Source organism: Palaemon carinicauda, chromosome 8, assembly GCF_036898095.1.
Source record: "Palaemon carinicauda isolate YSFRI2023 chromosome 8, ASM3689809v2, whole genome shotgun sequence".
Taxonomy (NCBI): Eukaryota; Metazoa; Arthropoda; class Malacostraca; order Decapoda; family Palaemonidae; genus Palaemon; species Palaemon carinicauda.
In genome coordinates, this window is record NC_090732.1 from 104,019,173 (window position 1) to 104,036,777 (window position 17,605).

The window sequence follows — 17,605 nt, forward strand, 5'->3', positions numbered from 1 at the left end:
GCTTATGATTCAGTTATTAGGAAAAGAATCACCAAACCAACTCTGAAGTAGTCAGCTTTCCTACTAAATCTCATCAAAATTATAGAAAGCGAATTCATTTGCAACCTCATGAAAAAGTCCATGTTGAAATACTATTTGGAAATAATCATGAACTATCTATGTACTGTACCTATTTATGAAGTATCAAAATCAAACAAAACTAACATATTGACAAATAAATGGGTTTTGGACTTTGAAATGCCCAAAAACTTTTGATCAAAAAGATCACCCAGCCTCCTACTTACTAAATTACAACAAATTCAAAGATTATGTGCTTTGACAGGAAATTTGTCCATCCAAATTAGCCTGTGATTTAAAGAATATAGGTCTATGTAAAAATATTTTTCATAAATAACCACAAACCCAAAGATATTTACATAACAGGCTTCATCAAAACACCAGTTAAAATGTTTGCTTATGAATTGACCTATGACTTTGAAAAGTTGGTCAAGATTTAAATTTTCCACTCGCCAAATCCCAAGATGCCTACTAAGCAAGTTTCATTAAAATAAGATTAAATGAAATGTTTAACCTCTGAATTAACAAACTAAATTTATACAGTACAGCATTCAACACTGTTGAATTCTGAAGATGAGACCCTTAACCACAGTATTTCTCATAATTCTAGGATCTAAAGAAAAATATTTCTAAAAGCTTTCACTTTAGATTATCATTTAATTTGAAATCAAAGAAAACGGAGGAGAGTAGTAAGAATAATGTTAGCACTGTAATACCAATGATACTAAAATATTTTTAATGAAAGCTCTCAAATTGTGCAAATACACACACACACACACACACACACACACACACACATATATATATATTATATATATATATATATATATATATATATATATATATATATATATATATATATATATATATATATATATATATATATATATATATATATATATATATATATTTTAATATCCAATAATGAGTTTAATAATTCTTATAGATAATAATGATACAAATTGTAAATGTTAGTCATCAAATGTTACTTATAGCATAATATTTAATCTGTGCTGTACAGTGATAGTCCTTGGATAAAATAGTAAAGGATGAGGCTTGCTTTTGTTGAATTAAGGCCCACCCCCTTTTGCTTGTTTTGTGAGCCTCAGGATGGTATATATTTAATACCTTAAGGGTCTGAACTTCTTATCTCAACCCTTTTTTATATTACTGTATATTTTGCTTTATTGAAAGGTTTGTGATAATGATAAAACAATACAATAAAAAGAAATTCTTAACAACAATTCTATGATAATAATTAGAGATAACAATGATTGTCTATGAAATACTATCTGCAGAATTTACATACTGTGCATCCACACTTATAGCAGACAAAATTTCTGTGAAATATAGACAAGTGTAATAGTAAACTGCTAATAAAGTATAAATATTATGCACAAATATAAAAAAAATATGATTTAAGTGTTTGAAAATCAGTTATTGATGTCATTAATGGTTTATATGTCAGGTCTTCTCCTTGAATGGTTAGTTGGGTAATACGGTAACTTATTTCTCTATATTTTGTCATGTTCAATTTTCATCTGGTCTAAGCCATCATTCCTATTTTGTCCCATTGTTTATCTGTGTCTTTGGTGTATTGATTAATGCAATCTTAAGTATAGATTGTATATTTATTTCTAAATAGTGTTGGGATTCTCTTATTAACCAATAATCAAGCATTCTCTTATCATAGGAAGATTTGCATAAACTCTTCTTCATTTACTGTGTTTATTTATTCATGTCTAGTGCATTGATAGCCCAGTCTTAGATATAGATTGAATATTTTTTCTGTTCATTATTGGAATTCTCAGATTGAATATTTTTTTTTATTATTGGGATTCACATATTTACCAATAATTAAGCATTTTCTTATCATTCTTTGTGGGCAACTGGTGCTACTAGTGTATCACTCAGTAAGGGTTCTGATCATACACATCTCCCAGATTCGAGAGCCTCTCATAAAGCCTTAAGTTCTTTAATTACTTTTGACCAATCTGTTGCTTAACCCTTGCACTTCACATTTTCTAGCTGTTCATTAGATACTTAGAATTTGCAAGGCAGAAGACCAAGGTGGTAGCCCGGATCCTTATAGCCCTCCAATTGCTTAAGTAAGTGCCTTTAAATACCCTTATCCCTTATGTACTGAAATGGTAGTCTGGATACTTTATCACTACTCTAGATGAAAAAAAATGTCCTTTACAACTCTTATTATTGGCAAATTGAATGATTTCCTTTGGCTAAATGTTTTTTTTAAATATTCTGTTAAATATTTGCTAAATATGTTCGATTGCATTATGTTTAAAATGGCTGTGTGCGTCGTTCTCTTCTAAGCTCAGCCACTAACTCATATCATACTTTTTTTCTTGAAGGGCTAATGTAAGGTTTAGCATCTTACTTCCTTAAACAAGTCTCTTCATCTTATACATAGCAGAGTAAGTAGACAGCTTCTGCTAGAACTGAACCTTCTACAGTATAACATGAAAAATAACCCCTATTACAGAAACTACAAGGAAAGTATTTCAAGAACACTTAATACATTACTGTATTACGAACAATAGTAATGCTTTAGTACACCAGTTTTCAAACCCTGGATTTAAAGATTTTTTATTTTGCCATTACTGATGGGCTCAAAGCATTAAGTTAAATTCACACAAGAACAAGATTAGGTAACTTATACAAGTTGAAATGTCTTTGAGGTGTAGAGGGAGTAAAGACTAAACTAAGCTAGAATTACCAGTGTTTCTTTGTAATTGACATAATAACTTAATGACTCTATTTGCAATAGAAAGGGAGAATTGAAAAGTATGCATAGTCTCAGAAATAGCTATCTCCAAATACACGTAATAGGAAAAAACAGAATCAGAACTTGACTTATTTTCAGGATATAGCTCCATATCTTGTTCCTCCTCATCTTCCTGTAAAGGAGGTTAACAAAAAAACATAACATACTTCTATCCAATTTCTTTATAATAAGTTGTATGAGAGGTGCTGCGCATTTAAAGTTTTAAAGGTCGCTTATGAATGACAGAGGCAAGGGACAGTGACATTGCCCTATCGAGTAGAGAGTGACCATATATACATATGATTAGCACCCTGCCCCCTCTCCACCCAAGCTAGGACCAAAGAGGGACAGGCAATGGCTGTTGAAGGCTCAGAAGATAGACCTAGAGGCTCCCCCAAACCCCCCATCCTTAGCTTACAAGGACGGTGAGGTTGCAGTGACCAAAGAAACTAACGAGTTTGAGCGGGACTAGAACCCCAGTCTAGCGTTCCCGAGCCATTGACGTTACCACATCGACCACCACAACCCTATAATTTGCTTAGGTTCAGATTTAAGGCAAAGACATTGCAACGATGCCTTTATGGTACTTTCTTTATATTTTAGTTTTTGTAAGTCATTCTTTTACATCATTTTGTCTTTCAAATCTGTTATAAAAGAATTTCTTTTCTATATTTCACTGAGTAGAAATAATCCTACTATTTTCTTTTAAGTGTTTTCCATAGTAAGTCTCTTTTATGCGATAAAAGTACTCTGTATTTGTGTTTACATTTACACAGCTAACGTTAACCCATGATTAGCTAGTGGCTGAGCTTGGAAGCAAATGAAGCATTCTGGCATCTGTAAAATAACGCAACCAATGAGGTTTAACTGAAATATTACCAAGAACATTAAAAAGCTAAGAGAATCATATGATATGAAATGCTATCCATGATTAATTAAAGGAATTTTGATGATATTTTTTTTCTATTTTTGGGCACTTACTTCAACAAGTGGATTGATATTAGGATCCAGAGTGCTAACTCGGTCTTCTGCCTTACACTCTAGACTCTAGTTATCTGAAATAGTGACTAGGAATGCAGGAATGCAACAGTTTATCATCAGAAGGCTCTATAATAATTAAAGAATTCAAGGTTCTGCAAGGGAATTTCAACTCTGTAAGGTGCAATGGACATTGAGAACCCTTACTGAATGGATCTCTATTACCAGTACACACAACTTAGGAATTCAGGTTAGGGTTGGCTACCAGGCAGGTAAGATTAGAATTGCTGTCTACTAGCAAAGAGTCATTGGCCTTCTGAGATTTAAAAAAAAGGAACCTAAATAACTTAAGAGTTTTAAAGCCTGTCACTATCAAAACTTGGCTGTGTATTAGAGAAAGATGCTGGTGTTATGTCATCTTCATCATCCCTGCTGATATTTGAAACATACTTTCCCTGTTAGGAACCACGAGACAATCGCACTCATCACAACAGTAATTTAAATCGCAGTACTCTCCCCGTGGAGTACGGTAATTGCTAACAAATACAGAAGAAGGATACTTAGAAATGTAATAAAATTTATCACAATTTGGAGGAGGTGTATGTCTAACTGATAGAATAGAGAGACTAAAAGGAAAAAGAGGCCATAGTGCTTTGCTTCTTGCCATTAACCACTAGAGTGTCTCATTACTTTACTTTACTAGGTAGTAGGTTGGCCAGGGCACCAGCCACCCAGTGAGATACTACTGCTTAGAGAGTTATTGAATCTTTGACTTCCCAGACAGTACTACATTGGATCCCTCTCTCTGGTTATGGCTCATTTTGCATTTTCCTACACATACACCGAATAGTCTGGCTTATTCTTTCCACCTTCTCCTCTGTGCTCATACACCTGACAACACTAATATTACCAAACAATTGTTCTTTGCTCCAGGTGTTAAATACTGCACTGTATGTGTTCAGTGGCTACTTTCCTCTTGGTAAGGGTAGAAGAGACTCCTTAGCTATGGTAAGCAGCTCTTCTAGGAGGTCACTCCAAAATTAAACCATCGTTCTCTAGTCTTGGGTAGTGCCATATCCTCTGTACCATTGCCTTCCACTGTCTTGGGGTAGAGTTCTCTTGCTTGACGGTACGCTCTAGCACGCTGTTCTATCGTATTTCTCTTCCTCTTGTTTTTTGAAGTTTTTTATAGTTTATATGTGAAAGACCTGATTTAATGTTGTTACTGTTCTTAGAATATTTTATTTTGATTGCTTATTACTTCTCTTGTACAGTAGTTTATTTATTTCTTGGTTTCCTTGCCTCACAGGGTTACTTTTCCATGGTGGAGCCCTTGGGCTTATAGTATCTTGCTTTTCCAACTAGGGTTGCAGTCTGTCTGGTAATAATAATAATAATAATGATAATAATAATAATAATAATAATAATAATAATAGTAATAGTAATAATAATAATAATAATAATAATAATAATAATAATAATAATAATAATAATAATAATAATAGTATATAAGCCACAAGGTATTTTTCTAGGAAGTATGTGGCATGATCAAATTAAAATTCTTATTTTATTGTGGACATGTCTTTTGAAAGGAAAGAAAATAGATATTCATTTCTGATAATTTTTTTCTGGGTAAACATTGATAAACCAAGCTTTTGTTGAAGCTATTTGAACATCAGGTGAGTATAAAAATAGATAAATGGTATTGTAATTCTGTTAATCCTTTTATATTTTGCAGTCGTAAGTATCTCGAGTGACTCCATCTGCATTTTGTCAAATGGTATTAGATTTATCCTTACACATATACAACATTCTCGTACATAATCCATATGGCCACTTTCCTGACAATTTTTTTCTTCTTTTCTGTGCACCATTGCTTTATTTTGCATACTTTGATTTTAAATCTCCTCTATTTGTTCTTTAATTTTTACATATTTCCACTACAGCCTTCTCTGGTTCTGCTAAAAGTCCTTATCCTTGAGGGGAGTCAATTTATTTATTAAATTCTTTTGATATACCTGCTAGTGTCTTCACTCCCAATTATGTTGTACTGTATGAGGATATTAATTTTCATTTTGAGTACCAATTTTAATCCTTGGCTCTCGAAAAATTGTACTTTGCATTCCCCTTCTATTTTCTTCCTATTTTGAAAATGGTATCTATCCAGATTTTTTTGTACAATAGGCATCCTTTTACTGATACTGCATACTCTGACTGTGGTCCTTCTTTCAATGGGTATGATTACATACGCTTTAATTCTTGTTTTTATTTGTCACTATTTGTTGTGCATATACTACGATCACATACATATCCTGTTTCCTAAGATAACTCGTGTCTTCACCATATTTTTATTTATTCATATAACTTTTTTCATATTTCAAATTTCCTAAATCTATTTTTGGACCCATATGCTTGCTTACATTTCATCTTATTTCACCTCTTCCAGTGATAAAATTTGTTACTGCTCCTTTATACCTAACCACCTGTGTACCCCTTCACACTTTATTCTCCATTATAACTGTCATTATCACCACCATGCTCTTTTCTGTTGTTGTTGTAACATTAACAGTACTTATTTTAATTTTTTTGTCACTGGATTATTATTCATTTCCCATTCCAAGTGAAAGTGTAGCAGGTCCAGGTTAAGGATTGGGAGATTTAACTAAGAGAGTTTTGTAATTGTAATAAAAATGCTTTAACAAGATGTCAATGCTTATATTCCTACTTGAAAGTAATGATTAAAGTAGGACTATTCTAATATAAATAATGATGGTGGACAGCATTTTTAAAGGGTGTCTGAATATTCGTGAATTGCTGCATAGTTTTTAACTCTGAATGTAAAACGGTCAATGTTGAAAATTCTGCGATACATTATACAGTACTGTACATGCTTTTTAAAATTATTGTTTAGCACTTGTTGTGTTTAGGTTGCTTCTTTCCTTTCTAGCATTAGTTTACCTGGTTCTGCAAAGAAGAAATATGCCACTACTACTATTATCACCAGAAATTTAGATTATTGACTTTATTGCTTGTACTTGTATTTTCTTTTGTATTCTGTGCCAGCTACTTCTCACCTTCTTTACCTGCTTACTTGAAGTACAGTATAGTAGAATGACTAATATTGAAAGTTAAAGACTCATTATAATGGTAAAACTTTTATTATGGAAATTATTTACTTTTGAGGGTGATAGATTTTTTTGATATATTGAATGTGTTTATCAGATACCTTCTTCATGTTGATATATTTCAAGTTTTAAAGCTTATTTTGAACAAATTAATTTTAGATTTATCTTCATGCAGTAGAATATTTATTCATAATCTGCAATCCTATTTTAGTCTTATTTTGCCAGTTATATATTGTAAACAGTAGTTATTTCATGTACATTTCCAAGTATGGTACTGACAAGAAAAACCTTTCTCACTCAGGTGTCATTCCAAGAGCCTGAACATAGTGAGCTATGGAGTACAGAAAAAAATGAAGCTGGAGCTGATGGAGCCACTGCCGCTATGAGTGCATCAAGAGGAGGAGGCTTCCATGGTCCATTGTCACCCCCGCCCCCTCTAGCTATGTTAGATACAAGTGTTTCAGGACCTGGACCTGTTTTTTCGCAAGCTGCTGCCCTCTCCTCGCCTGTCCCTGAACAGTTGAAAAAACTATCCAGTTCTTCAGAGGATGCCAAGGTTAGTACAAAAGTAGTTTTCTAAAAGATTTTATAAACTCGGCATTGTGATAATGTTTTTGTCCAATTTTTTTTTCACTCCATTGGTTTGGCACATTCAAGTCTTGATAGAATTTTATCCTCTCTCCAGATGTACTACTGTATTTTGATTTGGTTTTAGTTGAATACCTGTCCCAATGTAAAAATTACTGTTGCTTATTGCAGAACTGTTAAGACAAGTACAATACAATACAATACTGTACTTCAGTCATCACACAAATTTGTTTTTGAAAATTTAATTTTTTCTCCTTCTAACATCTTTCAGTTCTGTAGTGTGATTATTAATATTTATTCAAATGACTGGCTAAAAGTAAGGGGATAATTTAATTAATTCAAATGACATAAGTATTTCTTCTGCACATATAAAAGCTTTTTGTCCTCTAGAATAGGAAATGTCTTTAGTGGAGATGGAATGGCTGTTGCAATTGTTAATGAGGTAGCTAATGACAGGTGGTGAGCATCAAAGACTCCACTTTTGTCTTCAATTGCAATGAGTATGATCATACTTTTGTTTCATACCCAGGAGTGTTTAATCTTTTTCTCATACTGTAGTCTGATTGGTTGATATTGGCTTCATTTTAACAATGAAGTAGGAATGGAAATGTCATTGCATCAGTTTATGGTTAGAGTGGTGTCAGGTGATGTTCCACTCGCTGCACCTTTGGGGCATGATCGTTTGCAATTATCCCCATACTTTGAGTGTATATCATGGCCTCTCACTAAGGCAGTCATATTCTTTGAGGAGTGTGAAGGCTAAGTTTTCTCTGGTATCAGTTTTTGCAATGCTCATGACAATGCCAGAGAGATTGTACAACACTTTTTTGCTCCTCATTGAGTTTGATTCTTCAGTTATGTGCCCCTGACTTGGTCTTGGTACTTTTCAGTAGCAGGCTCTTTATGTCTTTTTTGAGGGAGTTTGTACTTAAGGCTAGTGATCCAAGTGATTGCTGATTTTATGTCCGCGTCAGTGACCCAAGTTCTGGTGACTATTGTAGTGATCCCCATAGTGAGCCTGAAACCCAATAGGGCTGTTAAGAAGGCTCCTGCATCTGTGTTTATGGGTATGCAAGTGTTAAAGGTGAAAGAACGCTTCTGTGCTGGTGATTTGTAGTGGTGAAGCATAAAGTTTGTGGTTAAGAAGCCCCGGGGGCCGTTAAAAACTGTGCATGTAGCTTTGGTGTTTGTCACCTTGTGCTAGTTGCTTCAATGTTGCTCACCTGTACTATCCTACTGCTATGCCTGTAACCTGGGAATTGTGGCTCCTTCCCTCCCTGTGCCTGTGACTTCAGACCCTGAGTCTGTGTTACAATTTCCAGTGAGTGCACTTGCCACTTCCCCTGTGGCAATGTTCCCCAGTGTCGTGGTTCCTGTCTAAGCAACCTGTGGGGTTTCTCCCCTTGCAGGATCTTCATTGTCAATGGTTGTTCAGACTTTGACTTCTTTGCTTGCAGAACCTGAGAGGAAGGTTGGTAAAAGGAAGAAGTGAGTTTGCTTCTCTTTCTCTTTCAGCTCATTCTTCTCCCCTTCTAATTCTAAGTTTGACACTTATAATGATGTTAATAAGAATTTCAGGAAGGCTAATTTTAGTCACAAGAATAGGGAGTTTGATGGCACTACCTCTAATTGGGGAGGGGTGGACAACAGTAGTTTGTACCATGTAACTGCTCTGGGGCCATGGCCTGGATTTCCTTGGCTACCATTTCAAAGGTGGGACAGAAGTTCATTGCCCCCTGTGGGCCTATATACACCTTCCATTGGCTTTGTGTTGGAAGAGCTTGGGTGTCCTTCACATTTTCTGCCTACTCTCTTTTCTGAATGGGTTATTGTTGTATCCCATGTTCAGGAGATGGCATCCCTCAAGGTTATACAAACTCATAGACGACACCCATAAGCTGTTGCCTGAGGGGCGTTGGCCCCATGCACACACGTAAGGGGTCAATACGCCCTCTTCATTTTGATTAACAGATGGAAGAGTATGAGGTACTAATGTCTCTACCTTGATCGGTGCTAGATACCTTTCTCTCTCTGATGCCTACTGGGCTGGTTCATTATCAGTCCCCAATTACTTCTCAGATTCTCTCCTTGGGTCAGAACGCTCATTTTTGGGGGTTGGATCTAGATCACGATAGCACCTTGTCAAACCTTCTACCTGTTTGAAGTACTCAGGATTCCTTTGCTGTGCAGGTATCGAACTTTGGCTGGTACCAATGGAAGCAGAGAACCTTGAGTTGGAGTAGTGATTATTTGTGGATGTCCTTGCACTCATTTGTAAGTGCAATGAACTGGGTAGGACCTCAGGCATTAATCAGTACTTTGGTGCCCCTCATGAGTCAAGGCTTTCTTTGGAGCTGCCATAAGTGGGTCATGCTATTTTTGCACTGGATCGAGTTGACAGTCAGATTTGGGGATCTGAGAACTTTTGCTTTAGGCCAATTAAACAAGATTTTATCCCTCACTCTTGAGGAAGGTTAGGTTCTTTTGCATGGTCTGCTGTGTCATCACTTCTCTGTAACCTGTCAATGTCTGGGGGACTCCACTAGGAAAGACTCAAGTCAGAAGGCACCCCCATTTCTTTCGGAGTGAGCAGACATGGACTTCACTGCCATGACTACCCTCCAAGCAGTCTTCTGGCTTAACTAGTAGTGAAGCATGCATTGTATTATGCAAGTCAACTGGGTTATTGACCCCTGAGTCTTTGGAGAAGTACAAGACTTGTGTGCTGTCTGTAGGGATGACAGTGACCTTCTTGGCACACCAGTGAGAAAACCAGTGGGGTAATTAAGTTTTGAAGAAGAGGGATGCTTTGGTTTCTATACTCAAAACAAGTTGATCGAGGGGAGCTCTTGACATGTCTTGTGTGGTCGGCCATTTCTCTCCCTCTGAGGAGTCATGTGGATGCAGTAGCGGAAAAGTGGAGAATGCTTTGCAGAACTCCCTGATCCATCTTGCAGTTTCCCTCAAGAGCTTAAGCTAATTGGAGGTGTCAGTGGCCAATCTTTCAAGTGCAGAAAGGCCTGTGAGATTGTGGGTAAAGGATGCTGTGATCTTCGCTCGACTCCGATTAGTACCGCCGGTTACATCTTCCTGCTTTTCTAACTTGGGTTGTAGCTTATCAAGTAATAATAATAATAATACTGTGTGTTCACAGACCTTTTGAGGCCCCCAACTTGGTCAGGTCAGGAAGGGAGGTAGAGGGAAAAGTAGAAGCATAGGGAAGAGTGGAGGTAGAGGGGAATGCTAATATCAGCATCCCCTCTCTTTTGCTACCACGAGAACTGGGATGCCTGTCATGTCAATGGGAATCTTAGGAGAGACAAGGGGAAGAATCTTGTATTGTAATTGTCTGGATTAGATACTTGTTAACTTTGCTGGACTCCTCTATGGGACATTGTCCTGATAGGACCTCCTACAAGAAGAAAAAATTTCTCGAGGACTGACAAGGGAACGTGTTTAAAGGTTTAAAGGTTACTCAATGAATGGCAGAGGCAAGGGAAAGTGACACTGTGCTATCAAGCAGGACAATGCCCTAGAGACTGACCATATATACTATATATATGATCAGCACCCAAGCCCCCTCTCCACCCAAGCTAGGACCAAAGAGGGCCCGGCAATGGCTGTTGATGACTCAGCAGATAGACCTATAGGCTCCCTTAAATCTCCACTCTTTAGCTCACAAGGAGGGTAAGGTTACAGCGACCAAAGGAATTAATGTGTTTGAGCAGGACTCGAATCCCAGTCTGGCGTTCACCAGTTAGGGACGTTACTGCATTGTACAATTGTCTGCTTTGTGGTGCCCCTCAACTGAGCTTTGGAATCTAGCCTCGGTCATCATGCGGTGTCATCTCATGATCATCCTGTTCGCCCATCTTCAGTGTTCCTGTCATCACTTCTCTTTCACATTTTATGACACTGCTTCACTTACGGGCTGCCAACGGAAAAGCCCATGTTCTGCCTAGATGCGGGCCAATCTAAATCACATCACATCGCTGCCAGCCCCCTCTACCTTGCAGACCAGTACTGCTCATGAATGAATCTCCAACATCACCAGGAGCCCTGGAGTTACTGGCAGAGGTGAATGGAATTTTGGAGAAGAATGTGCTCAAAGTCATTAGAGATGGGTCTTCGGGGTTCTAGATTCTAACTTTTCCTGGTGGAGAAGTGAAATGGGGGCTGAAGACTGGTTATCGACCTCTACTCTGAACTAATTTGTTCAACAAACAAAATTTAGGTTGGAAATGGTATGATATGTACAATGTTTTATCAAAGAAGACTTCTTTTTTTCAGTGGATCTGAAAGATACAAATTTCCAAGGACCTATTTATCAGTTCTCTCGGAAGTACTAACACTTTTTCTACAACAGTATAGTGTACCAGTTCTAGACCCTGTGTTTCAGACTGTGTACTTCTCCTCAGGTGCTCACTTGGGTGTTTACTCTGGTGGCAGCTGGGGCCTACTCTCTGGGGATGTAGCTGTTGATGTATTTCGACAATTGGCTGATCCCAGCCTACACTATGATTCAGGTGCTAAAGGATCGAGATCGACTTCCCTTTTGTCATGATCTGGGAATTGTGATAAACTGGGAGAAGTTGAATCTCTTACCCAAGCAGAGGTTGTGGTATTTGAGTATGTTGATAAACATGGCAGCAATGAGATTCCTTCAATCAGATGATTGCATCAGCCAGCTCAAATAGGTAGTGCAGCTGTTTTTGTCCAAGGCAGCACTACTGGGTCGGTGCTTGCAATCTCCTTGGCCACCTTTCTTTACTGGAGAAGCTCTTTCCACATAATCGTCTCCACTAGAAATCCTTTTGGTGGTGTTTGAAGGATCGTTGGTCAACCTCTAGGGATCCCCTGAACTACACTGTTCCAGTGAGGTAGAAGGCATAAGCCTATCTTCCTGGTGGCTTGACTTGGAAAACCTCCCCTGAACCAATCCATTTCAGTGAGACAAGAGGCATGGGTTGATCTTTGTGGTGGCTGGACAAGGAAAACCTCACAAAAAGAGTCCCACTTGACTCCCCACCTGGGCATGCAACTGTTCTCAAATGTATCAAATAATGGATGCGGTGTGCACTGCGGCATCCTGGTTGCCTCAGGTGTATGATCATTGGAAGAAAGCATCTGCACTTTGACATCCTGAAAAGGCAAGCAGCGTTTAAAGCTCAGCAAGCATTCAAAGAACGTTTTAGGAGGTATTCAGTAATATAGCTGATTGACAACACTACCGTAGTAGCCTATACAGTATCAACAAACAGGGGGGCACAGTTTAGCTCCCCTCTTGCACCTTAACAAAGCAGATGCACATCTGGGCAGGTACCATGCCATAAAGATGTCATCCAAGTAAATTCCGGGCAAGAAGAATGTACCAACTAACAGACACATTCAGTTGCCAAGGACAAGTTGTATAGTTGGATTGGTCCCTACATCCTTGTAATGAAGAAGCTTCTTAACCTTTTGGGATATACCTGAAATCAACCTGTTCACTGCATGACTAAAGATGAAACTCCCTGTCTTTTGTTCCCCCTTTCCAGACCCATGGGCAGTGGTTGAGAATGCCTTCTAACACCCATGGGATTACCTGGATACCTATGATTTTCCTCTGTTCAGCCTGATTCGCTGTCTAATCAACCGAGTGCTGATCGCACCAGGCTTCAGAATGACACTGGTTGCTCTAAGATGGCCACAAGCTCAATGGTATCTCAATCTGTTATCATTTCTACATTTCTAGTCTAGGTCTTGAGAGCTCTACCCCTTTAATCCAGTCTTCTTTGTCATCCACACCTTCAGAGGAACCACTAATCCATTAAATCGCTTGCAATTCAATATTGGAGACTATTCAGCGTCTCCTCCAAACGATAGGCTTTTCATGTGGTCTGCAGTGGAAGGTATTAGATGCCTGCAATGCTCTCTTCAACTTTTTACCAAGGGAAGTGGGTCATCTTCTGTGATTGGTGACTTACAAGGGATACTTTTTCAGTCATAGCTTCTCTAGTGTAGATTGCAGATTTCCTTATCTTCCTTTGCTGAGAGAAGCACCTCTCGGTTGCAGCTGTAAAAGGCTACTGCTCAGTCTTGATTACCATCTTTTGAGTGAAGGCCGTAGACCTTATTTCCGTGAGGGAATTGTCTATGATAGTGAGGAGCTTTGAACAGTCTTGCCCACTGTAGGACCTTATGCTGACACAGTGGGGTGTAACCCTTTTTCTCAAGGCTCATATGCATACTCTGAGAAGTTTGTGAGACAGAATTCAGTCTCAAGTCTGTCTTTTGTTAGGGTTAGCATTAATTAAGAGAGTTGGAGAATAGGAGAGGTGCATGACTCTTATGTAATAACCCACAAAGAGGGTTGGAAGGAAGTGTCTTTAGTTTTGTGCCTAAGTTCATAGCCAAAACTCTGAACTCACCTAGACACAACCCCAGGTCCAAGACTTTATTCATTCACTTTCGATGTGGGTTATCTGGTGGTAATCGAGATGAAATGCTTTTGTGTCTAGCGAGGACTCTGCTGTGCTATGTGAAGAGGAATCAACATCTCAGGCTTGAGTGTCAGTATCTCTTCTTTAGCGCTGCTAGAGTCATGAAAGAGGCATCAAAGAACATGGTCTCTATATGGAATTCCGAGAAGATTAAGGCCGTATGATTCAACTTTTGATGGGATTCAGGTGCTAGATCAAAATAGAGCTCATAAAGCCAGGCGTATTGGTCCCACTTAGACTCTGGATAATCTGCTATTGGAAAGGTGATGAAGGAGTTTTGAAGTGCCAAACAACCTTCATAGCCTTCTTCAAGGTAGTACAGTATACCCTTAATTCCTTCAACTTTTTTATTCATTTTTATTCATGTTCCTGTGGTGATTGCTCTTGTAGGTGTGTAGCCAGCCGAGCTCCAAAATGTCACAGGTAATATCGTGTCAATGGTAGTGTGATTGTTGTAAGTCTGGAGGAGAGGTAGTATTACTGGGTCTTATGCTTCAAATTACCTTCCACATATTTGGGGATGAACCATTTGTAATGTTACATGCTGGATCTGATATCGATGCTGGTAAGCTACATTTCTGAGCCTCATTATTATTAGACTCGATCTGTAAGAAGTAGTTCTCCCCCAATCTCCCTTTACAAGGGGGATAATGGAGGAATGAATACCTATCAATTGGCCATCTTGCTCCAGGTGTTTCATTCCAGACTATGTTTCCCCATCTAGGAAGAAAAATTCCTTCATCAACCAAGTACTGCACCAGGCACTAACCAAGTACTGGGAAAGTCCTACCAGCCTACTCATCCCTATGATGCCCTGATATGATGTTTCTGAAGTAATTTCCCTCACTCCTATATAGGAAGAGAGAGGCTGCATTTTCCATTAAAGAAAAGAACCAACCAATTTTAGTCATGTTCCTACCCACCAATAAGTCATTCTTAATTCTAAAGGACAAAAGGGTTGTAAATGCATAGGAACATTCAGTAAATTTTAAAAATGATGTGTATTTTCATACCTTTACAAACCTGAGCCATTTACACTTGAACTTCACACCTCAATCACCCCTTTCAGTCTTGAATTGAAGGTCAAAGTGAAGATTCTTTGACAAGAGGGTGGTAGGGACTACATTACCCACGCTCACTACCTGTTTTTAACTGTCTCGTTAATTTCAACTGCAGTTCGTGCTTTTCTGAAGACATTACTTATTTTAATGTACTCAGGGCTGTTAAGCTAGAAACAATACGAAATATTAAAAAAAAGAATTCTTTTTTACAACGGTAAACCCAACTGATTTCTCTCTGAACCAGTCTTATAATCTTATTGAAACAAAAATTCATAAAACCTATAAATACATAGCTTGAATCCAAAAAGAGAGTGATTACAGTAATTAATTCAACTTGTTCATAATTAAACTTAGTGTACATCATAGGGAACAAACAGTTAATGGATAAACTAGAGGTGATTTTCTGATCAATGATAGAATATGTCAAGTTTGGGATATTATGTTACTAATATTAAAATAAGAAGGTAAATTTTAACTTTACCAAAATTTTGTGTATGGATTGAAATTGTGCTGTACTTTGTATATACAACACTGTCTAAGGCAAAAGGCTGTGATTAGTAAAAAAGTGGACAATTTTTATTTTTCATAAATTCACTGTTTTATTAGAAAAAAATTTTGGAGGGATAATCTATACCATACTTGAATAACCAATCAACCCCATTTTAGAATCCTTAAGGGATGGATATTACATTAGTAATTGCTTTTCAAGTCATCTTTATCTTACAGTATTGAAGAGTATGGGCAATCATGTAAATGACTCAGACAGTGATGGGAATAGTAGTAAAAATAATGCTCACAATTTACACTAAACACCTGTGTTGTGTCTGAAGTAAGCTATTACACAATACCAAGTTGCAGCAGTGATTTTAGCCTTAGAAAATTGGAATATTAATCAGAAATAAAAGTTTCTTCAAGTTTGTAAGCTACCTAGATGCAAATCATGAACTGAGGCCTCTTCATAAACTTTCCATAAATTATATATAAGTAGGTAGCCTATGCTGTTAGCTTCAATGAGTGAGTCAGGAACAGAATTTAAAGGTGCTTGATAATTTACATGGGCAAATCAAACTTGTGAGATCTATCGTCTCCACTAGAAATCCTTTTGGTGGTGTTTGAAGGATCGTTGGTCAACCTCTAGGGATCCCCTGAACTACACTGTTCCAGTGAGGTAGAAGGCATAAGCCTATCTTCCTGGTGGCTTGACTTGGAAAACCTCCCCTGAACCAATCCATTTCAGTGAGACAAAAGGCATGGGTTGATCTTTGTGGTGGCTGGACAAGGAAAACCTCACAAAAAGAGTCCCACTTGACTCCCCACCTGGGCATGCAACTGTTCTCAAATGTATCAAATAATGGATGCGGTGTGCACTGCGGCATCCTGGTTGCCTCAGGTGTATGATCATTGGAAGAAAGCATCTGCACTTTGACATCCTGAAAAGGCAAGCAGCGTTTAAAGCTCAGCAAGCATTCAAAGAACGTTTTAGGAGGTATTCAGTAATATAGCTGATTGACAACACTACCGTAGTAGCCTATACAGTATCAACAAACAGGGGGGCACAGTTTAGCTCCCCTCTTGCACCTTAACAAAGCAGATGCACATCTGGGCAGGTACCATGCCATAAAGATGTCATCCAAGTAAATTCCGGGCAAGAAGAATGTACCAACTAACAGACACATTCAGTTGCCAAGGACAAGTTGTATAGTTGGATTGGTCCCTACATCCTTGTAATGAAGAAGCTTCTTAACCTTTTGGGATATACCTGAAATCAACCTGTTCACTGCATGACTAAAGATGAAACTCCCTGTCTTTTGTTCCCCCTTTCCAGACCCATGGGCAGTGGTTGAGAATGCCTTCTAACACCCATGGGATTACCTGGATACCTATGATTTTCCTCTGTTCAGCCTGATTCGCTGTCTAATCAACCGAGTGCTGATCGCACCAGGCTTCAGAATGACACTGGTTGCTCTAAGATGGCCACAAGCTCAATGGTATCTCAATCTGTTATCATTTCTACATTTCTAGTCTAGGTCTTGAGAGCTCTACCCCTTTAATCCAGTCTTCTTTGTCATCCACACCTTCAGAGGAACCACTAATCCATTAAATCGCTTGCAATTCAATATTGGAGACTATTCAGCGTCTCCTCCAAACGATAGGCTTTTCATGTGGTCTGCAGTGGAAGGTATTAGATGCCTGCAATGCTCTCTTCAACTTTTTACCAAGGGAAGTGGGTCATCTTCTGTGATTGGTGACTTACAAGGGATACTTTTTCAGTCATAGCTTCTCTAGTGTAGATTGCAGATTTCCTTATCTTCCTTTGCTGAGAGAAGCACCTCTCGGTTGCAGCTGTAAAAGGCTACTGCTCAGTCTTGATTACCATCTTTTGAGTGAAGGCCGTAGACCTTATTTCCGTGAGGGAATTGTCTATGATAGTGAGGAGCTTTGAACAGTCTTGCCCACTGTAGGACCTTATGCTGACACAGTGGGGTGTAACCCTTTTTCTCAAGGCTCATATGCATACTCTGAGAAGTTTGT

The 17,605-nt window shown here is 38.2% G+C and overlaps 1 protein-coding gene across 3 annotated transcripts in view; it reads left to right on the forward strand.

Moving 5' to 3' along the window:
- The window catches only part of Myo10A (Myosin 10A), a 418,782-nt gene that overhangs the window by 197,698 nt on the left and 203,479 nt on the right, over nt 1–17,605 (forward strand). For all 3 annotated transcript variants that reach the window (XM_068378794.1, XM_068378796.1, XM_068378795.1), the window contains one exon: nt 7,244–7,498. In XM_068378794.1, coding sequence (XP_068234895.1) covers nt 7,244–7,498 — 255 coding nt within the window. The remainder of the gene's footprint in view (nt 1–7,243; nt 7,499–17,605) is intronic.